Raw genomic sequence first — 26,544 nt, forward strand, 5'->3', positions numbered from 1 at the left:
TGGTTTAAAACTTGTTATCCTATTGCCATAGACCTAGAAACTAATTTTTTACATGTCTTGGGAAGTCAGCAATCCCAGTTTCAGTTTGGGGCCTAGAAAATACAAACCTTAATGATTTCTCATATAAGGAATAACAATACATAAATGATATGAAAATACAAATACACACATCTCATAATCACAATAAAGAATGTAACACCTAATCTAAGTAACTGAAACTACCCCAGGTCCCCACACTTCATCGCCTGTGTCTGTAACTGAAACTACCCCAGGTCCCCACACTTCATCGCCTGTGTCTGTCAATCATACAGCAGAAAGGGCAGCCCACTTCCCCATCTCATAAGGATCCGCATAATAATACAGTTTAATTCTATTTGACAGTGACAACCCTGTAGCTACTGGTCGAACTGTGAATTCGGAATTATCCTGTTCGGTTGGGTCATCGACAAATGCAGCCACATCTCCCAGAAGTTTGAAACATACTCGGTTCGAACTTATCTGTCTAGGAAAATCAAAGTACATGGCTGTTCCAGCCTTCACTTCTGGTAATCGATACTCATGAATAGTGACCATGTTGTGAGAGTCCTGCGGAAAATGAGTGATTCATTTCATTTTAAAGTTTACAAGCTCTAGAATGAAAAAGTAAGAACCAATTTTACTGCCCAGGTTCTGACATAAATCCATATCATGCTAGGTTTCAATCTTGAAAAGAGAGACAGTCAATATAAATTTGGCCTGCCACATGCCTAACAAAATGGTGATGGAATCCTTTAAAGCATTGTTCTAGCGATGTTACAATGTACACCATGATGCCTAAATTTCTCACTGAATCTAGAACACTACCTAAAAGCTATTGTGTAGATTATATACTCAAAATTTAATTTCTACAAATGAAAGAAACATCGTCACCGTGCGAAGCACAAAGTAGGTGCTGATTTATTCTTATTTTTCATTGTTCCGGGTATATATATTCTTAACTGTTTTGAGTTTACTTTTAATTGAGCTAATAAGAATTCATTAAAAAAATATTATTTTAAACTAAATTGTTTGTTATTATGCCTCATCATAAAAATTTCAATCTACTATGATGCAAACTCATATATGCCCGAATTCGTAACCCACAACCAGAACAGTTGCATTAAACAATTGAGTGGGACAATATCTAAATTATATTCGGTTGGATATACTAGGGACACACCGAGTTAGATATTCCTTTATAAACACGCGAGTTGACTAACAAAACGGGTAAAAGACACTCAGAGTAATATGTCACGCCTTGTTATATTATTTATATATATATAGACACTACCCGGTAAAACTTTTACGTTAAAAACTAAATTTCAACTGACTACTCCATATAGTAATTACAAACTTTACTATGCTTTATTTCTACTTTAACTCTTTCATCGGCAGCTATAGCAGCATTTCCCTTAATACAACACATGAAATACTGGCATAAGACCCACATGAGAAACCCTCGACACCACCTTGAAAGCTTCTGCAATTGTTAGACTAATTGTAATATCCCATCACTGAATTTATTTATCAAATATGTATATATGTGATTTGCATAGTTGTAAATTATTGTCGCCAGAATCATGTGTCAGACCAATAAGACCAATAATACAAATAGAAAGAGATAAACTTATAAGATTGCATGTGTGATAGAATTATTTATTTAATTCTATTCGTAATATATAATATATATAGTCGTTTGTATATAATTTGATTTAATATTATTTATAAACCATTTTGACTATATTATTAAGTTTAGCTTATGAGGTGGTTATACAGATTCGAGTAATTATGATTTATACTATTTATTTTATATGATAGTCACATTTTCTATCTAGGTGCCTAGTATCTAATTAGAATTTAAGTGTTGTATGAACTACATATAAAATCGAAATTTTATGTTAAAAATGGGAATATAGAGATGTGTCAAATAATTGTAGTTAAAGAAATAGATGAAATTAAAGGAAAGGAAAGGGTTAGGCTTGGTCAAGATGGAATCACTTGTTTACGTGATGGGAAGAAAAAGAAAAAGAAAATATAAATATATATGGGCCGACCAAGTCAATATGGAACACAAGAATGGGCTAAATTGTTATATTAAGCTTGGTAAATCAAAGGCTATTACATTTAGACCTATGGAGTTGTAGGAAGCATCTAGTTTAATTGGGCTGTTTAAAAGATGGCCTATTTAGTATGATTAATGTAAATGAGCTATTTGGTGTCAATGGCCAATAAAAGCTATGAGTTGGACTATGAGTTGGACTTGGGAAAAAAAAAGTATGTATAAAGAACCAGGCCAATAAAATGAGTGTTGTTAAAGGAATAGAAGACAACTACTTTGTCGTTATTGAAATATAATAAAAAAAATGAGAAACCTTACAAACACACACAAAAACATATATATATATAGGGTAGTACTCCATGAAGTACCCTCTTATATAGAGAATCGTGGAGAACTATTATTTAAAAAATACATAATATATAATTTATTTTATTTTTCATCATCTATAGTTATAAATTTTAATTATCAAGTCAAAAATCGAAGTTACCCAATTTTTTATTTAAAAAATCATTAAAATTATTGAAAAAGTTTAAATTGGTTCTATAGCAGAATCACAGTAGAATCACACTTATTAAAAATAATTCCACCGGAGAATCAAATTTAAAATCAAGTAATTTTATCAAATTTTAATTGTTAAATTTTTTATAATATTTATTATTCTAGATTAGCATCGAATTTTATATATTTTTAAAATAAAATTTTACAATTTATAAAGAGATTCTATAATAAATACAATGGTTCTCCACGGTTCTCCACGGTTCTCCATTCTCCATATAAGATGATTCTCCGCGGAGTAAAGACCTATATATATATACACATATATAAGCATTTGTTCAAATGAAAATAAAGTTTAAAATGAAAACTAGAAACTAATCTACACTCTTAGATCAATCTAATCTAATGGCCCCAATAATTAAACTACACCCTCCCACACAGAATCTCCTCCGTTCTTAATTTGATTTTTCCCTTCAAACGATTTTTTTTTAAAATCCGATTTCACTGTATTTTTCTCCATCTCCTAACGATCGATTTGCATACCATATGTGTTATATTTCGACGTGATTTAGAAATATTTTTATTTTAATTTCTAATTTTCATTATAAGGATATTTCTAGTAAAATAACACTCTCTCTCTCTATATATATATATTTAGAACCCTCTTAAGAAGAGAACCAGAGAACCTCATATTCAAAATGAGGTTCTAAATATTTTTTAGCTTATTTTTACGAAATAATTATCCATTCACATTTCAAGTCATTACATAATTTTTAAATTAATATTTGAATCAATAATTGGATATTGGAAAAGATTTATGCAAAATTTCCAAAACTTTTAACAAGGATAAACAGTTTTGAGATTAAAAAATGAATTCTTAAAATATATGAGATTCAAAAACAGATTTTAAATTATTTTCATATTTTTTATTAAATTTACAAAAAAATTGTTGTTTGTAATTAACTTCTAACCACCATCAAAGTAAACAAAAATTTATACTTTTTTTTCCAATCTTAAAATTATTTTTTCAAATGGTTCTCTCGATTATCTTTGTAAGAAGGTGCTCTATTATTAAGCGCTAGCCTATATGTGTGTATGTATATATATAGGGTGGCAATCTGTGGAGGACTCTCTTATATAGAGTTCCGCAGAAAACCATTATTTTAAAATATAAAATACATAATTTATTTTATTTTTTATCATATATAGTTACAAATTTTAATTGCCAAATTAAAAACAAAGTTGCACAATTTTTTTATTTAAAAAATTCATTGAAATTTGATGAAATAGTTTAAAGTGCATATGTAGTATAATCACAGTAAAATTACACTTATCCAAAATTATTCACAGTAGCATCAAATTTAAAATTAATTTATTTTTCAAATTTCAAATGTTAAACTTATTATTATATTTAAATATAATTATCATTCTACATTAGCAATGAATTTGATGAATTTCTATAATAGAATCAAGGTTCTTTACGATTCTCTTTATACGAGGGTTCTGTCTCGAATAAATGGAAAAAAGACCCCAAATGTCCATAAATGCCTATATAGATACACACACATATATATATCAATTCAAAGGCGATTCACCAAGCTTGTACATGGGAGGGGCATAAACAAGTATTGCCCTTTTCATTTAGTTGTAAACTAGAGACAGCGAGCTCACCTAGTCAGGTAAATTTTCCTTAATTTAATCAGTCTTTTTATTTGATTTATTTACATTTTCTATTTTAGTTATTTAATGGTTTAGTTAGTTAAATTAGAGGAATAAAAATGTCTATTAAATGACTATAAATAATAAAATAATTATTATTATTCTACATTAGCGATGAATTTGATGAAATTCTATAATAGAATCAAGGTTCTTTACGATTCTCTTTATATGAGGATTCTGTCTTGAATAAATGCCTATATAGATATACATATATATAGATATATATATATCAATTTAAAGGCGATTCACCAAGCTTGTACATGGGAGGGGACATAAACAAGTATTGCCCTTTTCATTTAGTTGTAAACTAGAGACAGAGAGCTCACCTAGTCAGGTAAATTTTCCTTAATTTAATCAGTTTTATTTTATTTGATGTATTTACATTTTCTATTTTAGTTATTTAATGGTTTAGTTAGTTAAATTAGAGGAATAAAAATGTCTATTAAATGACTATAAATAATAAAATAATAACGATAATGATAATAACGATAACGATAATGATAATAATAACGAAAATAATAATAATAATAATAATAACAATAAGAATAATAATAGTAGTAGTAGTAGTAGGAGGAGTAGTAGTAGGAGTAGTAGTAGTAGTAGCAGCAGTAGTAGCAGCAGTAGTAGCAGCAGGAGTAGCAGCAGGAGCAGGAGCAGGAGCAGGAGCAGGAGCAGGAGCAGGTAGTAGTACTAATAATAATAATAATAATAATAATAATAATAATAATAATAATAATAAAAATAATTGTAGGTATTGTTCTTAGGAAACGAAGTTGTAAATATCGAGAACCCGAGAAACATTAGAAGCATGTAATTACTGTTTCGTTTTTATCAATACTAAACGTTATATTCTTCGTAACGTATTTAATTTTTGTCAAAATATGCATATTTGAATGTTTTATATGTAAACTAAACTTGATTTTATTCATATTTTTGTCGGAGATTAAACTTGATTGTTGACTTCTATGATCTTATTAATGCATTCACCTGAGTAGCTGCGATTAATAATGATGGATACTGAGCAGGCTTATAATTGATTTAAACTTCCGAATTTCAGAGTTAAGGGATAACCAATTGTTTGGCATGGCAGGGATCCTAACTATTGAATAGAACCTATCATGAATGCTAAGCTTCCTATACTGTTCTTTTATCTTATATTATGACCCTAAGTGTTAAAAATTCTCTTAATTGTATAGAAAAATTAAATTCTGATTTTTGTCTAGAGCTTTGTTGAATCTGTAATTTATTCTTACTAAGCTTTATAGCTCATTCATTTAATATAATAATCGCAGGAAGAAACTTAGAGAAGGTTGATCTGGAAAAGATAAGAATGTAACAGACTAGCATGCCAGAACTTAATGAAAGATATGTAGCATAGAGTAGGCCTATATGTATATATCTATCTTTTGAGGTTCTTATGAGAACTTGTGATGTGTAACAAATTTCCGATGCGCAAATTGAGGCTGTGTTAGATTAAGTCTCTTTAAATTAAATTTTGAGTTAATGTAAGCATATATATAGATGATTGTTACAACTTACATATGGAATTTTCCCTGTTCGGGTTTCTAGGATGGACCTGTGGTCGGGACGCGACACTGATGAATTAAAATTGTATTTAACCCACATATATAACATATGATGAGCCACAAATACATGAATAGGATAATTAATGAAAGCGTAATCAATTCTATTTTCCTTGAATCATTTTCTTAAACAGAAATTACTAGGAAATAATTACTAGGAAATAATTAGCAGAAGCTTCTGCAGCTTCCCTACCCAGCTATCTAACCTTTATCCCGTCTGCAAAACCTTAATCACAAAGGATCCCACGAGAAGTTGAAAATCCCTTCTTTAGTATTATTTTCTCAACATGAAAAGATGTAACATAAAAGCAACTATTTTGATTTACAAAACGACGCCAATTGTAAACATTGGATAAAAATACTTAAGGTTGACCTCAAGTGCAACATCTTTTAGTATTTTAAAACAATGATACAGATGCAAATATACAGGTCTGTATCAAATTTGCAACAATATCAGTAAAGAAATTCATTGAAATGTTTTCAAGTTGTATAAAAGTAGTTGAATGGACAAAACTTAATCTACAGGGATTAAGGGACAAATTTTTGTGACAACGCCATGTGGCAGTCATTAAGAGAACCCTAATACTACAAATATCACTCTAGATAATATTTTTTTTATAAAAGGTCTTTCCAAGATTTAGGAGGACAACCCTGATCTGGTCAAATCTCCACCTCCAATTTTCTATCTTTATTTGCACAACATCCCCCATGGCTCTGCCCCCTAATTTTTTCTAAGAGTTTCTGCATCTGTTCCTGATCCTGTTTCTTATATTTGCAAATAACTGTCAGATTAGATTCCCAAAAACTAGCAATAATAGGAAGTCAGCATCCTCAAATTCTATACCTGGTTATTTTTTCAACAAGGTAGTCAACCAGGATATTAACTTGTTGATAGTAATGCATCTAGTAAGCTCAGGTGTGAAATCATATAAACAATAACCAACAATTTATCAGAAGAGAAGAAAAAGGAAAACAGGGAATATTGAAAAGGAAAACAATTAAAATACAAACTACCTAAAATCCAACACAATAATTAAGTAGTAAAGCAGTAAAGATATGATAATACCTGCAGAGCAGAAACTTGAATATATAATATAGCTGGAGATATTAGTCTGTCCTCTAGAAAACTTGAAGGCTCCCAAATGTTTACATTAGAACAAGGTGAATGTGTCACACGAGGCTTAAGTGCACTGAAACCATCAAGACGAAATCCTGCGAGCATTGGAGAAGCAGGAGGTAGATACTGTTCTAAGGAAAGATCATTATCCATCAACCTCTCAGCTTCAACTGGAACCTGGAATTTTATTTTATAATGTATACAAAATTTAATCGGAGAGCTGCAAAAACAAACTTTAAATAGGATCTGTTCTATAATCATGCCTAGTCAGCTCAAGCCAAACTAGACTCAGCAATTTTGTACATGAACTGATGACATGACACAGCAATTTAGTGTTTTGGTTTGGACATTTAGGTACACAAAACAGCAAGTACACGATACGTTTAGTGTCGTGTTTGGATTTCCACTTCGGGTACATGACATGTATGTGCACAAAACAAAATATACTTATTAATTTAATGATTACAGTTTCATACGAAATCAATATATTTTTGTCCAAATATATTTATATATATACAACAAGTATAATTATTTTATGTACATTCATATAAAAACATGCATAAATTATAATATACCAATGCGTTTTTCCATTTGATTATTTTAAATTTCTTTTTAGTGTACACGAAAACACAAAAAAAAAAGTACACGACAAGAATGTATACTAATTCAATTTGTGTCGTGTATTAATTTCGGCTTTTAGGAACACGACATCATTGCCAGACCCAAGCATTTAATCACTAATACCAACCTCAAATATTTTGGCACCTAGCACACCTTAGGTCAAGCTAGTCCTATATGCTGACTATTGTAAAATATACACAAGTTGTAATCAGGCAATCTAAAACTGATATTCTTTATGTCTGATGTATGCTTTACATAATTTAAAAATAATATCTGACAAATAAGCCAACAAAGCGAAGAAAGAATAAGGAGTAAGATATCAATTTGAAACCCAAGAAGCAAGATATCTAACTACAGCCTACTGAACTGCATGATAAATAGGAATGAACAGAAGCACTGGTTATACCTTAAATCTTGTCAATGGTGGAGCTTTTGCCAACCAGCTTCTTACATCGGAACTGAGAGAAGATATCACCCCTATATCATTTTTTAGGGGTTTACCAACAACAAAAATTCTCTTGGCATGAAGACATGGATTACTGTCAACAGGTCCGCCTAGAGATGCACGCCTATCGAGTTGCGTGAAAGGATTTTCATCTAAAGATAAGAGATTTATATTTTGGTTAAAACTAACAGAACTGGAACCAGATCTTTGAAGACTTAACGTCATCCAAATGATGCGGCACTGAACAGGTTTTCTGAAGGAGAATTTGATATTTCTAGGCATTCGATTATCCTTGCTATCGTCTTCCAGTCCATAGATTTCAGGGGAAGATTCTATCATAGATCGGACATCCCATTTTCCAACACATGATCTCTCTTCCTTGTTTATTTTATCACCAGTCCAAACTTGCACCTGCACGCACAGTAGAAAGCGATGTAATAATCCGTCAAAACATAAAAATCTTGCAATATGCAATCAGTAGAAATAAGCATCTAACAATATGTCAGAAACACGAAGAGCAAGATATCATATGAACAGTTAGGCTCTAAACAAAAGGACCAACTACGCAAATGTCAATATGCCATCATCAATAAGCAGGGTTAGATGCACTTACAATAGGTGTATCCATCATTGAATAGCCACAAGGACTAACTATAAGTGTAACCCCAGAAACATTCGACAAATTAGCAAGAGCAATGACGAACTCGACAGAGGAGGTACTCTGGGGAGCTTTCCAGTATAAATGTTGGGGTCCATTATCTAACGGCGCAAGCAAAGACAACAGTGGCGCTGATCCAGGTGCTGTCTCAACCTATAATAGCAATTGTTAGTAAAAGGAAATACATATTGCGCAATACTACTAGCATAAGAAAAGCGAAAATTAGTACTAATAGCTTTGTTACCCAGACCATTCAGTTTTTTCGACATTGGTGTGGTAAAGGGATCTGAGTCAAATCTTTCACGAACTACTGGACAGTTTAACCTCATCCTTGTAGCAGAGCCCACATGTATTTTAAAGCCTCCAGACAACTTGTTTTTCTATTATCCAATTGATTTTAATTCATAGGTATTCAAATAAAATACTCCCTCTGTCCCATATTGGTCACCATCCAAAATCCACGTATTTAGCAATCAAGCCGTTACCTAAATTAATCTCAAATGTTAACATATTTAGAAATTAATTAAGATATATAACACTTAACTTGCTTTAATAAGGAAATGCGGCCAATACTTTTGGTACATACTACTAAGGAATTGTGGCCAATATAAACGGGACGGAGGGAGTAATATCTATCTAAGTTATTGGTAACAGACAATGTAATTTAGAATGTTCAGAAAATTAAGGGTATATGAAATTCTATCTACTACACTTGCATGCTAAGTCCCTGCACCGGTGTCTAATTTTGAACATTTTCAAAATTCCTAATATTAAAAGAAAATATAATGACACTTGGGTCCATACCCATATAGGACGCTTGTCCCCAAGTCCGGGTAACATAGTCTTTGATGCGGAACCAAACTCTGATAAAAATTTAATATTTATGAAAACTTTTTGTTCCATCTAATGCTGCTACTGTGCTCTGAATGTTGAAATTATAACATGACATGTACCAGCAGTTCTATTAATATATTTTCTAAAAGCAGTTGCAGAAAACTCTACAACTAATAAGTATCAAGTAATGCATTTCGCACATGTCGGAGTATCAAAAGCATATTATTAAGTATTAAAGTCAGAAGGAAGTCTCGGGAGTCGTATGGCACCTCAATGTCGACTCATCACATCCTGGGGTTGAAGAAGTCCCAAGGGTTCGGTTGTTCGCCGATTCAAGTGGTTCGTGAGTTGGGTGATAAAAGGTCGTTTTTCATTTGAATTTCTCTGACATTCTACGTTCCCGATAGGATCTTTTTCAGATTGTATAGTCTATATACAGGAAGCGTAGAAGGGATCTGACCTTACTATTGCTGAAACCATAAGGACTGTTAGATTTACTAATTATAAATAGGAATTGTTATATGTACTAATAAAAGACCCAAGTTTTGTGTTAAGATAGATCTAGGATTAAAATCATGGAAACCATATAAAAAATCTGATACTTAATTATTAATATATAGAAAGATATATGATAGGTATATGGTTTGATACTTTGCAACTACAAAAATAGCATAAGTTCTCTTATTACTATCAAAACAAATTACATTTTACAAATATATTGTAAATATATGTGCTCTGATAAATATACTTGGTAAAATAATTATAACACATTAAATTCTATAGAAGAGTTCAATATTTGACAACCACATATTTGAGTACATGTTGTAAGTTAATACATGTAATACGAGAGAACAAAAGTTCAATATCTGAAAACTACATATAATTTCATAATATCTTGTTTAAAACAAATATAATTATGAAGCCTAATAAAATTTCTTAAATTTAAAATACATGTACAAAAGCATGTAACTTGCACAGACTATGAGAGTGTATAGGAAATATAAGCCACTAAATCAATTATGAGTATATGTCAGTATTGGTATTACTTTTTTTTTAAGGCAGTATTGGTATCACTTTGATTTATGACCAAGTACACAAAGATCGGCATACTTTTAACTTGTTCTCATAATCACTTAGCTTATCGGTGTTTCTTCTGAATCGGGTCCAAATAATGGTACCTGTACATTATATTATAGCCAGGTGGAGATCTTTTAAAGTTTTTTTTGTTCCTTCGTGTTCCAAAATGGTTTTCTTACAAATTCCAGGGTCGAATTATTGAACTCCTTCACAGTGCATAAACAAGTGAAATGCACAGTAATTTATAAATTTCCATCGATTTTAAAGAAAGAAATTTCTTTTATAGGGAATATTATCTACTTAAACATAGCATTTTTTTGTTCAAACAAATCTTTTAAATTTCAACATCTATTTTAAAGAGGTAAATATTATAAATTAAACTATCACTATTAATTGAATCCTAGTTTAAATATTATTTACTAATAAAAAATATAACATAACAAATATATAGTCTATCAATCAAAAGATTATTTGCCAATTATCTTTGACTTGATAAGATTTAGAATTTATTAAATGTAAAATGAATAACTACTTCTAAACAATCATAAAATAATTTATTTCTTTAATATTTATCAAATTATATAGACAAATTAATAAATTATCTTTAGATTCATAAGAGTCAATATTTGATTAAAAGTTGAGCTATTAATTTTGTAATAATAATTCTAAAAGACGGGAATCAGAATTAGTCGGTAAAGATACCTTCCACTGTTTAATCAGATAATCGGCGCATTAGTCGGAGGCAATTTAATTTAATATACAATAATATATAATTTTATTTAAACACCAGCAAGTTGTCAAAAGATTTTTTTAAAAATACCATATATCACTAGTCCAATATTGATATTTAGGTGTTAAGATATACAGAAAAACACATATCATTGGTCTATACTTGGTATGAACGAAGATAATAATTCTATTTAAGAGAATTATTGGTATGTTAGGAATTTGATAAAGGATTTAGCCAATAAATTAATAACTCATACATATATACAATAGTCAATATATTGTTTATTAACTTTTTTTAAAAATAAATATTTTAAATAATTTTTTCAACTTTGACCGATTATTACCGATTTTTTACTGTTTTGACCGATTAATTTCGCCTCGCCTGACTTTTGACCCATTTTATAAAAATTAATCTATTGTAATTTTGAACCTGTGCTTGGCACGTATAGCAAGCTCGTATCTCACTGAAATAAAACAAAGAACATTTGCATACATATAGTAATGGTAGATCAAGTAAAAGTTAATACATACCACATTTAGAAAGCTGGCAAAGGGGAACTCAGCAAGGGATTCCTCTCCAGCAAGTAACTGATTTAGAGACTTGGTGATGTCAGCCCTCCTAGAAGACCGACTTTTCTCCAAAGAATTAAAAAAACATCCAATGACGTTGTTTAGAGCTTTCTGGGCAGCTTCATCTGCACGAGCACTTCTTCGGTTGCTGACCAAGACCCTGGTGTAGTCCAAGATCAATGCATCAAGCACAATATCATGGCAGCATAATTTACAAATAGCACCCTCCAGTGTTACCGACCGATTTGTAAACAGATCGGCTGCAGAGGCTACCTGACTAGATACACTTAAAACTCCCTTTGAGTTATATGCTTCAAGAAGCATTGCTCCTTTCCCAGCACAACAAACTTTGCAAATCTTTCTCTCACATTCAGAACATATAAATAGATCTTCTGAAATAGTAGAAGTTGGGAATTCAGAGGCTGTGCGAGCAGGTGGCCCGGCTTCAGCATGAGCTTTACACATCCCACCAGAACAGCTCTCCCCGATCCCAGAAATATTCCAGAAATCTATCGAATTATCATCACTAATTTCAAGACCAATAGCAGCTGTTGTTTTATCTTCAAGTGAACTGTGCCCAAGCAAAGCAAGCACATTTGCAACTCTGCACAACCTTCCAATGTAAGAATCGTCAAGTAAAACATTGGGGTTTATAGTAGCAGGATCAGTGCCAATTGATAATAAAGCTCTATCCCTTTCGGCAGCAGATAGATTCAACCGAAGGCGTTCTATATCAAGCTTCATAGCTTCTCTAAATCCCAATTTCTTTTCCTACACAATTAATCAGTTGGGGATTAATACCTTCTGAAAAGTCTTCATAAATATTTCTACAAATTATTCATTTTGTTTTTCCAAAATACAAGCAGCAACTATTTGTACTCTGGTACCCAAATTTACAGATGCAAATACCAGCCATGCCCATAAATATATCAAAAAAGTGGTGTTCAATCGTTTACTTAAATAAAGTTCGGAACCTAAGACGTGTAAACAGTCCATCAAAACTATGATGTGCCTAAAGCGTGTAAACAGTCCATCAAAACTATGATGTGATTTCAACTCAAATATTACAAACGGTGCCATTGAGAGCAATATCCCTCAATACATGAAAATAAATTACGATATCTACATAATTAACCAAACAGTTTACACCACAAAAAGTGACCTCGTTATTTTTTATCCTCATAACTGTTCAACAAGCATTACAGAAAGTTCAAACTTTAAATATAGCAATAAGATGGCTGCACTAATTCAAACATATCTATTACCATAACCAATAACACATAAGAGGTCTTCCTTGTGTACCACACCTTACCACAGGGAATTCACATATCAATCATTTTAGCATAGACTGTTCTACAAGCTTAATTCATTATTACTAGTTTTTCTCTAGATAGTCCTCAAATGTATTAATAGGTATCAACATGAACAGAGTAAACTTGATATACTTTGGCATTATTGTATCTTGACTAATCCTTATACCAGTGTTGTTAAAGGCACTATTAATGGCCCTTCGCGCTTAGGCGCAAGGTATGCGATTCGAGAATATGCGATGCAGCGCAATTCTGAAATGACCAAGTTCCCAATCCACACTTCCCTCCCTCATTAAAAAATGACCAATATATAAGGGATAAACAACAAATGATATCTTTTAAAATTCACACAGCGACAACAAGATCTATTGAGTTTTGCCTTTCCAACAGCTCTTAAATCCTAAATATGGAAAGGCAAATATCTACAGATATGGAACACTAATATAAAATATAAACAGCTAACTGCAATTGTACTCTACTCGACTTATATATTTACAGAGATGAATAAAATTTGGACTACTGATTTCTTTTGACATCAGAGTCCCTACGCTATTTCGGAAATGTATTACCTAGATCAAAAGTCTGGGCCATTAATTTATCTCTATTGAAGTCTTATCTCTTATGAATCATAATGCCAAAAGAGCTTGATAAAAAATAGAAAAACAATAGCAGAAGCTATTCGATATCAATAGACTCAAGTTGTACGTAAATGAGCTAAATTGTGCAACTTCCATTCCTAAATGAGACTGGAGCATAATTTGTCAGTTTCCCATTGAACATGCATGCTGCGCTAACTGTAAAAATCACAACAAATTACTTCGCAACCCAAGTCCTACAAGTTGTCCAGACCTATGCAACATAAAGTATTATTCATCGAGTATGATGGTGACGCTTATAGTGCAACAAATTAAACTACATCCATGATAGACAATGTGCACTTTTTCACTAACTTCACTCTTCGAGAACTCTTAACATAAAATTAGTGAAAGGATAAAGAGCGTATCTTATACTCAGGAGCAAAAGAAAGTAGTAAAAGTGAGTTTTCTTTCTTCAACGGTTTACAAAATTTTTGGTCATACTTAGATTTTACAAAAGTGAATAAATCTTCAAAAGACTAATTCTATTTATAATTTTCAGGAAAGAATTCAGGATTTTCCATTTCAGCAGTTATCCTCTTATGCTACTGTCTCAATACATAATCCTGAAGCAATGATCAGGATAAAACTGCAAGTAGTTTACCTAAATTTAGAAGAAATACTTAATACATTTACTAAAAACATGTATATTTAAAACTGGATAAAACTGCAAGAATTGTTTTTAACAAACTTGCAGTTGATCAACTAAATCAATAAATAACAAGAAACCAAACACTACCAACAAAAAAAATCCATAAACTAATTTACATACCAACTTTTGTCCTGCCAAGAGCCTGTAACTATGCAAGTACTTGTGAGCACCGTCATCACGAATGCTACCCTCTTGTATATGAATGCTTTTGGAATCACTTTGAACTGGCTGTTGAACAAAATCGTCTAAGAAGTCAAGTAAGTCGCCTCTTTCATGCACATCATCCCTCATTACTGGTGGAGAAATGGATTCCAAAAATCCATCTCCACCAGATAAAAGGTCAACCGCTAAATTTCCAGAATTATAAGGTTGTAAAGGTGGGGTCTCATTGCATAAATCAGTACTAAAAGGATTGGTCGCAGTACTATACAAGAAAGGATTAGCATCTATTGAATTCCTCTGGAAGCCTTCATGTAAACTTGCACCAGGGCCTTCACGACTGAATATTCCGCTCCATGGAAGAGAAACTCCAAGTACTTCAACCTGTAATAGGATGAAACAATCAGGTCACAATACTCACAAACAAACAACGAGAAAAGTATTAACTGATACACTAATCTTCATGTGGGGATTAAATTTGAACACGGAATAGTAGTGATCAAAGAGTCATTGCTTGTAAGTGATTAGATATTATAGTTATACTAGGAAGATTATTGGGAATATTCTAGATTATGCTAGCAGAATAATAAAAGGTAGATTTTATTTATTCTCCAAATTTGCTAATTCACCAAATTTTAGAAATTTTTAATAAACTCTTGTAATACTAATAATTAATCAGATGAATATTTTCAATTGATGATTATTGGATAAACTTGAGGATTAATTTGCGACTCCGCCAATTTTCTGCAGAGATACGTTTTACCCCAATTTTAACCCATTTCTTAGCCCCATCATACGTCAATATTAGTGCAAGGGGTGAGGAGGAGAGGCCAGCCAAGAAAGAAGTGGGATCAGCAGTTGAGGCTAGACTTGAAGGCCTTAAATCTCGCCGAAGACAATATGACGTTAGATAGGAGTGTGTGACGTTAGATAGGAGTGTGTGGCGACATAAGATCAGATTAGCAGACTATATTCTGGTATCGCCTCTTTATATGATGCTCCTTTTATACCTAATGTTTCTCGTCATTCTTTACAAAGCTCTTATTACTGATTTTACTGCATAATCTTCTTGCTTTAGCTTCTCTACTCGTCTAGAGTAGAACTAATGGTCTTCCTACATCTTTACCCTCCTTAGACCTTGCTCAATGAGCTAACATACTTGGGAGGTAGAAGAGAATGGCTCATCAGCTTAGCCGCTGAGGTGAAAGAGGTAAACTCAGGAAGAAGGTACGGATTTTAGTTTTTACTGATTCACTAATTTATCAGTATCCCTCGGTTATAAAGATTTGTGCCCTGGCTTCAACTCAACCTAGAAAGACATGTTAAAATTGTTTCTCCATTTGTTCCAGATTTTAAACCATTAACTTACAAGATACACCCATATACCTAATTCAGTTAAAAAGTGTTTCTGGTCACACAATATATATTATTTTATCTTCTTTGTGTGGAAAACTGGCCGAGGCCGAATATTCACATATAATACAAATACGGGAAGCCAAAATAACCAACACACATATATATAAGGCAAATTATCCACAACCAACTTGGCTGGGATACACCAGCAGCAATGTTTCATTGCGGCAGTGCGGCAGGTGAGAGCTGCGGTTGGTGTATCCCATCCAACGATGGCTGAGGATAAGTTTCCTATATATAATTCATATATATGACAAATGTTCTATGTATACCACTTCAACCTTAGATCCTTTTAGACGGTTGCAGTTATAGTGCAGTACAAATGTATTTCTGACTTGTAGTATTGCACGAATTTATACTGCTAAATATAGAGTATGATACTGCAGTGTGTAGTGCACGGTATAATATTGCAGTATGTAGTGCAGGACAATACAAGTGGTCTAAAGTCTAAGATTTAAGTGGTCTACATAGAATACAACTAAATATATATATATAGAGGGAGAGAGAAAGAGAGGGAGAGAGAGAGTGTTATGATATGCGAGCTATCCTGATATATCTAAGCAATATGGGAAACAGATAGATTTGTACCTCACCAAGAGTGATTGGCCTCCCAGATACAGCAGGATAGAACGTAAGTGCAACAACTCTAGTAAGAAAATCTAATTCTCCTTCCAGCTCTTCAAAATCATATAACAGAGAAAGAACTGGTGCATCTTGGCCATTTAAACGTGCACCAGCTCCGGTGACAGCCATATCCTCAGCTCTAATTGGTCCTAGTAAGGGTATGACAATGTTTGTGCCATTTACACATTGAGGTATAGATGCTCCCTGCAGAGGAAAACCCACAGTTACAAAAATTTAAAACATAACTGAAATGCAAAGAACCAAATGTCACTTCTTTAACTTTTATTGCATGTGTAGGGAATTAACGACCTTCAAAATTGAAAAGAAGGTAAATAATATAATATGGCTTGTAAAGGATACAAGTAGAGGACGGATTGATTGTATTATTCTGATTGATAAAACTTTGCCCTTAATTCACATTTAAAGGGAATTGGTGGAGTAATCAATGATAATAATGAACACATGTTCGCCAATATAGTGTGAATCACATTCCTCCCAACCAAAAAGACTCTTAATACAATCTGTAACCTCTTTCCCATTCTGAAATAACATAAACTGCAGTACTTCAGATAAAATATTTCATCCAAGAAAATACCACCTACTAAAACTGCACTTAAGAAAGAAGAGCAGGATGAAATACTCAGGAAGCTATTAGGCATCTTTAAGGTATCCATAACAATGGAACGTGAATGATGGTTTAAAACAACCATCCACCTATTGATATGCCATGTGAAGTTCTAATTTTTTTTTGAAATAAATGTGAAGTTCTATATTAGTCAATCTTCATGGAAAAATTCTAACCGCCTCCAACCTATTCATAAGCCAATGGACCACAATTATTTGGAACTTCTAGGAGGAAGCTACAGAAGATGAATTTATAACAAGTCTTCAATTTTATTTGCATTCATTATCAGAGATCTACAACATACAGCAACAGCCAGCAATTCAGACGACATAAAGAAAAGAACGCTAACCACAAATCTTAAGAAAACAGTCGACTATAACTTTCCTGGCACTCGTACTCCGCTAATTCCTCTTGCTTCAAGAATTCCTTAAATCCTAAGTCCTAACTGTTCTTCTACCAGTACTCACAGTCACATCTCAGAAACCCTAGATCTCAATGTTATTGTTCAGAAATCATTTCCCTTCTGCTAACTGTGCATGTTTTAGTTTTTTATTATCAAACAATCAATTAGTTATATTTGGCAGCACTAAATTCACTTTTAAATATATCACTGTAATTTTCTTCCATGCGAGACAAGAATCTAATTTTTCCATCCAACCCATTAGTTTATGATGCATTTCCTCAAATCAAACATAAGAAACTCGACACTTCATATCAGAATCCAACTGAAAATAGGACCATTTACTGAGTTTCATCTTTGCAGCACCTAATATCTAACATATAAAGTAAGTGTCCCAACTTTCAAGCCTGTGAAAGCAAGCCCTAATCTTGACAAGATTGTAGACTATCAATAAGCAACAATAGAGTATACAAATCTTACGAAGATCAACATGCAAAACAATAAAAAGTTACAACAAAAATCAGACCTCTGCAACAAGCTTGAGTCCATCTAAAGAGGGTCCCGTCCTCACATCAACTGTGGATGGAGAAGTTGAATCGTCTGCACCATGTGAAATTGTTAACAGAAGCTGACAGACATGACAGGGCTCTCCAAGGTAGATATATATTTCCATCACATCTGCTGCCTGTGGGCAAACCTGAAGGATAACCCATGCACTTAAGTAAACAATTTTAATATATGAAGCAATCAGGGCTTATTTAAGTTCAAAGTATAATTTCAATTCTTCATGGAAAAGCCATTGTAGCAAGTTTTTTTCTACTTCTAAGGCCTACTCAAATGTACCCAGATCATATCTTTTCTCTTAAAACTTAGAAGGCTGACTCCGTCATCAGAATTTGGTACCATGCTAGCAACATCCTTAAGTAAGGAACCAAATGTCCGAGAGGGAACCTGTCATGGTCAACATAGAGCATCAGAGCATGCTACAATATATGTAAAACTAAATTTGTGCAAAAAAATGAACAGAAAGTTATATCTAAAATCATTAGATCTCCCATCATGTGACTGCATGATTTATTTTCCACTCTGAACCTTAAGAATACGTTTACTAGTCATATTTTACCTGTACTTTATGTTTAGTAATCACAATTAAGTGATTACAGTAAAATTTCACTACTTTAATTTTCTGACCATGTGCAGTGTCATTGACACAGAGCCAAATGCACAAGAAAACAAATAACGGAAAAAGATATAAACAACTAAAAGGTATTATGTGGAAACCCGTGAAAACTACAAGGGGCGAGCTGCCACTTTACTATTCAATTGATAAGGGTGGGTAGACAAGAAAATCAAAATTCCAAAATCTAGCTATCATATCCTACCTATTTCTCGCTAGACGTATGATAGCAGGCTTAAAGAGAAATGAGTGCTGAAAACAAAATCAGCCTGATTTACACCCGATTTCTCTGTATTCCTTCGCCACGACAGAAAGCATTAAATAGTTTGAGTTATAAAACGCATCCACCAGAAGTTCAACAAGTATACCAAAAGTGTTGAATGTCAACGTATCCCGAAACCAAGATTGGTGTATTGTGACATCTTATGTTCCCCCTACCTCGTTAAATTCTTGGCCCAAAATAGGAGATTTCCATTTATAATGAAAGTACAAATTAATACAATAAGGTTCCCCCAACAGACAAATTCATGGTCTAAAGAAAACCCAAAATTGGTGTAATATCACTATACAACCTAACTGCATGATTAAGGATAACAATAAGCAATTACACAATTAAAAAGGGGTAAAGTACTCAAAAAGTGCTTCATAAAAGAAATCCAAAATCTAGTCTGTTGACAAGATAAAACTGCTAGGAAACGTACATGTAAAGGATGGATGGGTATCGATGGAAGATGCTTATAAAGTCTCTGTCCCAGAAAGATCTCTAACTGCTTTTGGCGAGAGCTATCTACAACAGCATTTTTATATCTTCTCTGCAGAGTAATTTTCATATTCTGTGCTGCAGAGAATTTGCCAAATTTGCCTGCTTCTTCATTAAATATGCTAAGAATTTGGCTGTGCATAGCTTTAGAACCAGTATACAAAGTTGCATGAATATCACCAGCAAGCAAAAAGAGGTCAGCTAGTTGACGGATTGGTGATAAAATTGTCGATCTCTTGAACTCTTCAAATGTCATGTCAAATCTCTTCCATGGTTTATCTGGACAGGGATGATTCCAAGTTGTGGTCCTAGTGTTATGATCTATATAATATGCTTTACCCGTTACTGCATCAGATCTTTTCTCCCAGCCTGGTGGAAGTGGTGCAATATATCCACCTTGATTATTAGCCGAATTATAACCAAAAGCCAAATCACTATCAAGTGATATTCCTAGACGTCTGCATTGCTCTACAAAAACTTGAAGAGAGCCAAAATAACTCGCAGCATTTGTCCGATCCAGAGAATCTGCACAATTGAAGCGTATAACTCCATTTTGATGTGATCGTAAGCAGTACGCACCGGCTAGGTCATCATTAAATATTATTTCACCTCTGCAATCCTTAATCCGCTGACGGGAGGGCAGGTAATCCCCCTCAAAAATTCCTATAGAAACAGTGGGCGCTTTTAGAAGGTACCAAAGTCCTTCAATTGTTTGTTGTTCACCTTTCAGCTTGATACTGGCATGCCAGTCATAATTTATTAAATGAAGTCGAGCGGAAGGAAGTTTTTTAGTTGAGCGGATATGATTTAGTGATTCTGCGAAATGCTGAACTAAAATGGATTCTGACTTTCCTTCGCCATTTCTAAGCAAGTTGACACACACAATTGGAACCACCCCGCTCTTTTTCTGGTTCCCGCCAACAATTTCTATATTCTTTGTATCATATCTTTTACTTAACCTTTGATAGTACTGTGCACTTCCTTTGTAAGGATCACGCTCTGAAACATATATTTCTGCTTCTGCAGCTGTTATCTTTAGCTCTGCACCCCACCACATAGGAATTGTACCACGTCGCCAAATGTATGTGTTAAAAGGTACACTCTGACCAGACTTCTTTGGAATCCATACAAGTTGTTCACACTCAACTTCATTTCCTGTCCAGCAAAAAATTGTGAGCTTAGAGTAACTATATTTACATCAACTGGAAAAATTAAAACACAATATCAAATACATTGAACTGTGTCAAAAAGAGGATGTAATCAAAAAGAAGAGTGATTACCGTGTCTTAGAAAATTACATATCAGGATCATGTAATGAACCAACTTACACAAGCTTGACAATATAAAAAAAGATAGGAATAAACTCGGCAAATTGTAATAAAATGGATTATCACAGTTTTCCCCAATTCGAGGTGAGGAAGCCTCTCAACGGATAACACTCAATTTAGGTATTTTATATCTTGTAATAATTATATCGCATTCTATTTATACCCCTTTATGTTTTACCCTCCAGTCAGCCTTCATTTATTTTATTACCTTCTTCAGTGACCCTTTTTGACCCTTCTTTCTTTCATATGTCAACAGAACTGTGGTCTCGTTAAAATTCCTTCCAGATCATTAGCTTAACTTCCAGTTTGAACACATCTCTTGGAAAAAATTACACCAATTATCACACCCCGAGTTCATACCAAATTTATATCATAACAGAAATTAAGGACACTATTGACAAAGATTAAGCTAACAAGCTATGACGCAGGCTAAAACTCTAGTGGATTATATTGCAGAAATAGAAATATAATTGTAAGTTGTAACCATGATTAAACCCATTATCAGAACTCATCACCCGTAGATTCTCAACACAAGCGAGTACAATTCATCTCTACCAATTTGGATAATTTGTGTGAATAATAATTTGAGTGTGAAGCTGGCCGTGACAGGGATAATAACGACTTTTAACAAGATAAAAATACTTAGCCTGCTAAGTTTGGCTTTATTTAACAAATTAGCGTGTATATATAGATATATTCAAATCCAATATCTATAATTTTTTATACTAGAATGATTTAAAAGCTCAGAATCCCAGTTCCTGTAGGTACATATAGCACAAGGGAAGCCATAAAATTATACAAATATAACCTCTACAATATTGAAAACAGTAGTACCAGAAACGTGATGAGATAAATTAGCAGGAAGCAACCAATGAAACCCTAAATTAATCAAGTGTCGCCATACTTTAATAAGAAGAACATTTACGAGAAAGGGTTCGGTAGAAAACAAGCGATATTATATTTGGCCATTTTCAAACGAAACATTGTTAAGTTTCATCCGCTTACATTCACAGCCTGACTTTATTGTCTCCATTTTTATGGAAAGCTGGTTCATAGAACACAATATCTAGGACAAATATAAATGCCTCAAAGAAAATTATAAAATCCAACACAAATTAGTGAAGAGGCATAAGAAATATCTCCTTTTTCGAATAAGAAACATATTTTATTTCATAGTGCAGATGTTCAAGGTCATCAAAGAAGCTTATCGTAGAGAAAAAATGTAATTTTCTGGAAGCAAATTGGTGGTGCTACCTGTACTATAGCATGAGTTTATGCCCCTAGCCAAATAACGAGTACCAGGATGCAGCCTACTACGACGGGCAGTGAGAGCAACAATTCCTTCTTGCTGACCTAAGCTTCCAAAACTCCGACATTCTGCAAATCCCTAGAAATTCAGATCAAATATATGAGGATATCCTTACATATTAATAATACAAGAGTATACCTTTTGTAATCTAAATTCAAGTTACTGCAGGTGAAACCAAACATAACCAGTGTATCCCACTCACAGAGTAGGGTATGGGGAGGCTATGATGCATGCAGACTTACGTCTACCCTACGGATAGAGAGGTTGTTTCGTTAAGACCCTTGGCTATAATAGATCAATAACAATGTTGTTGCACAAACAGAGAACCACATACAATATATGAAAGACGGTATATATCAAGCAATTAAATATCGGGCACTAATAAAACAAGTAACAAGTGTACAAGAGAATGTACACTTAAAGTACCTAAATATAAGCACTGTAAATTCCATCACCCTCATAATATGAACCTCTATAGTCTAATACTATACAAGTAGCATTGCTGCATAGATAGAGGAGGTCTGTAGTTCAATTCTCACATTCTTTTGCCTCTTTACTTAAAAAAAATTAACTAATAGTAAAAATAGATAATTTGATTACAAATTCTGGATACAATTTGATGTCATTGCTTGAGGCAAAAAGAAGTGCAGAAAATCATACAAGATGTTCTGGATTAAAAAGATTCCCTTTCAAAAAAAATGGTATCCCATTTCTAATTAGTAATTACATTATACTGGAAAGATCTGATTTTACGTAGTTTGTCCTGAATGGTAAATGAAATACCTCGGCAAGGATAGCACTAATCAACTATATCACCAACAATCTGTTCAGCTGCTATATGATCTAGACTCTTTTCAACGGGTGACTTACCTGGTCAGATGCCTGAATGACAGCTAGATGCCATGCCCATGATAAAGAAGAATTAAATTAGGGGAGGGGGGAAAGCATTCACTTGGCGAATAAAAATATTGATTCACGTCACTAACATGCGTTTATCTTAATAAAACTGCGCAAAAAAGTGTAGTTTTAGGAAAGAGCGAATGCATGCATATCACTGTTTCATGTCTAACCTAAATTGAAATTATATAATTTATTTTAATATTATCTACATGTATGAACAAGCTAAATTTACCTGCATTTATCTAAATCACCAGTCTCTGTCATATATACATTCCATGTACAACAAGTGGCATGGAAGTTTTGGTCTATCTATTATGGTTTTGGTGATTGTGAGGTTTTGGGTTCAAGATAATTTTCCTCTTCAACATTTTGTGACTCTCCCTTTCATAGAATTTTCTTCAAATACATATATAAAGAATTTCATACCTGAATTTCTTGATAGAAATACTATGTGCTTACAAGGAAATAACATCACTTTAAGGAGGACAATATATTGATAATGTGATACACACAAGAGCACATATTTTTAGAAGATTACATAGATTACACATCACCAACAGCTTAGTAACTCCGATACTGAACTTAAAGCTAAAAAGCTCTACAGCAGACATGGATGACATTTAAAAGGAACTTCCCCACTCTTGACCTAGAAGTCTGTGCTGTCAGTTGCTTATAGATGGATGTCTGCGTCCATACTATGAGACATTCCTAAATGGTAAAAAAAAGCCTTCAGAAGAGAATAGGCTCACTCTAGCCTAGAAACTTGCCCACTCAGTTGCTTTCATAAAGAAAGTTATACTGATGGGGCTATCATTTAAATCCAACTGGTGTAATTGGATATTAAATTATGTAGATATGTAGTTCTAATGCAGTATTCTTGCAGTAGTAAATATAATTAGTTTATGTTGGGGAACACAAGAGTTTTTTAAAGAAGTTCATAATCAAGGAATCAAATGGCGTTCAGTCCATTGCTTTGGTCTTCAGACAACAGGTTGATCAACGGGTGATGCATTCTTAATATCTACAATGACCAGGATTTGGGAATACATAACTGCTTCCCATCTCTCCTTACATTCTTTCTGGTTTTCCATACCTTAATAAATTTTCTCATGGAAACATATACTAGTAAACATATATATGGTATACAACTAATTTGTTGTCCATTAAATAAAGGAAAAATTTGGAACATTGCTAAAAATGCATAAGACGGTCAATCCAGCATTCAAAGGTCCATCGGAAACAATGACCATATATGATCCATATCTTTCTGTTGCCAAAGATGAATCTCCTATAGATCTTAACAAATGTGGTACACTGTACTACCATACCAATCTCCTAAGAGTTGTCTTATTTAAACTACAGTCGTGAAGCTAGTTTATTCAATTAAATTAGAATTTCTTGATCACAGGGCACAACAACACGACACATACATGTTCTTTACTTTTACATATCGTAGATGTCGTCTACTCAAATTATCACAGTTACAAGAAGACAAACATCAATAAGAAGCAGCTTACTGCCACTTAACGAATTCAACAACTGGCACACACAATATGATCATGGACAACATAATTGACAATAATAATTTTTCACACGCATTAATCTGCAAATGAAGTACAAAATATACTACTTTTGTTGTAACAATGAAAAAGAAAACTAAGAAACAAAATAAAGCTGGGAGATGTGTTGGTATAAATTCATATGTACAGACCTGCAATAGAATAACGCAGTGTCGTGGTAGGCCAATATTTCTAAATGAAATTGAGAACCACCCATTCCATACAAATTCATCATCTGGAATTTGCAAAGGCATTCGGCTAGGGAAAGGCCGAGTAATATCCCTACTCTCGCAAAAGTAGTGTTTCCCATCAATGTCAAGGTCGGTTAGTTCTTGAACATTCTTTAGCTCTCCTTTACCCTGTGGTTGAGGAATTTGGAGTGGAATCTTAATCCACTGGCTCTCAGTCACTGTAAAAACACAACCTCCACCTGGCAAATTTGGAATAGTGGCATTCAACTTGGTTGCAATTAGCAACAATCCAAAACTCCCTAAGGCTGCATAACCCAATATGGCTTTGGCATAAACTACACTCCTACAGAGATATTTGGAACCATTGGTAACGTAATCTATTGCCTGTTTTTGGGTGTTAAAAATATCATAACCAGGTCTTGCGTGATATACAAGAGCTCCAGTAGTTGGATCAACATAAATGACTTGAGTATCGGGCGTAGAAGACAAGCTGGTGATAACATAGACTTCAGTAGATTCAAGTGTAACAACAACAATGGATGTATCTCTTGAAGAAGTAGCTGAAAGCAAAATGATTAAGATACAGTAATCACACGAAAGAAATTGAAAATTAAAAGCATTGATTTGAATTAAGTTATATTAACAAGTCAAGGAAGATCAAGTTGATATGCAACAGAATCAGAGTAAATCCTAATAATTAATTACTGAAGACACATACATCCATACATACCAGGTGATGTCATCTCCACAAAATAAATAAAGGCAACAGGCTTATAGAGCTCCTACAATACAAAGAGAGGTGGCCACATAACATAAGAAATCAATTGTACAATCAAATATATACATGAATCGATAAAGTTAATAAAGTCGAAAAATATCAAATTATATATACATGATTTGAACATATTGAAAAGAAGAAAAGTAATTCCCGAAAATGTATGTAAGTACCTGAGTAAGGAGAGATGGAGAGAAATGAATGAAAGAGGGCGGTAGTGGTTTAAGAAGCAAACATCATCTCAATTGATTAATCAAGACCCTCTTGCTTTGCTGTTTCCCGTCAAACAAAGCTGGGGGATCTGGAAATTTGTGGACGCCAAATGTATTGCATCTGGACATGCACCAAAAACCCGGTCTCCCCGGCCCGATCGTCAAAGTCCGGCCCGGAATTATGGCGTCGGTTTTTTGACAAAGCCGGGTCGGTTTAAAAACGGGTGAAGGACAAATTTAGCCTATTTTTACACAAAATTGACAAAAATAACTAATTTCTGAAAAGTTGGCCAACTTTGGCCGATGGGATACCCAACTGTAAGTGGAGTATCCACTTTATATAAGATACCCAACTGGCAGTGGAGTATGCCATATATGAAATACCCAACTACCAGTGGAGTATCTTATACAAATTGGGATACCCAACTGACAGTGGAGTATTCAATCGGCCAAAATTGGCCACTTTTTTCAGAATGGCTATTTTTGTTAAATTTTTTCAAAAATCGGCTATTTTTGTCAATTTTTCGTTAAAACCCCGGGTTTCGGCCTGACCCGATTTTTGGCCCGTCCCGATTAAAAGCCAAAAAAAT

The 26,544-nt window shown here is 33.4% G+C and overlaps 1 protein-coding gene across 3 annotated transcripts; it reads right to left on the reverse strand.

The window, feature by feature from the left end:
* LOC141697729 (putative phosphoinositide phosphatase SAC9) lies at positions 1-26,112 on the reverse strand. 3 transcript variants are annotated; one of them, XM_074502242.1, is made up of 15 exons: positions 25,916-26,112; positions 25,686-25,749; positions 24,929-25,527; positions 22,263-22,395; positions 19,622-20,835; positions 18,587-18,694; positions 18,270-18,440; positions 16,683-16,922; positions 14,643-15,065; positions 11,887-12,696; positions 8,671-8,868; positions 8,019-8,468; positions 6,941-7,168; positions 273-585; positions 1-227 (listed from the first exon to the last, which is right to left on the reverse strand). In XM_074502242.1, exons 2-14 carry the CDS (start codon positions 25,708-25,710, stop codon positions 304-306), a joined length of 4,881 nt encoding a protein of 1,626 aa, XP_074358343.1. In that variant the 5' UTR covers positions 25,711-25,749; positions 25,916-26,112; the 3' UTR covers positions 1-227; positions 273-303. The 3 variants fall into 3 exon arrangements, with proteins under 3 accessions (XP_074358343.1, XP_074358344.1, XP_074358342.1); XM_074502243.1 differs by having other exon boundaries at positions 1-585; positions 25,698-25,749; XM_074502241.1 differs by having other exon boundaries at positions 1-585.
* Positions 26,113-26,544: the final 432 nt, after the last annotated feature.

Source organism: Apium graveolens, chromosome 11 (assembly GCF_009905375.1).
Source record: "Apium graveolens cultivar Ventura chromosome 11, ASM990537v1, whole genome shotgun sequence".
Taxonomy (NCBI): Eukaryota; Viridiplantae; Streptophyta; class Magnoliopsida; order Apiales; family Apiaceae; genus Apium; species Apium graveolens.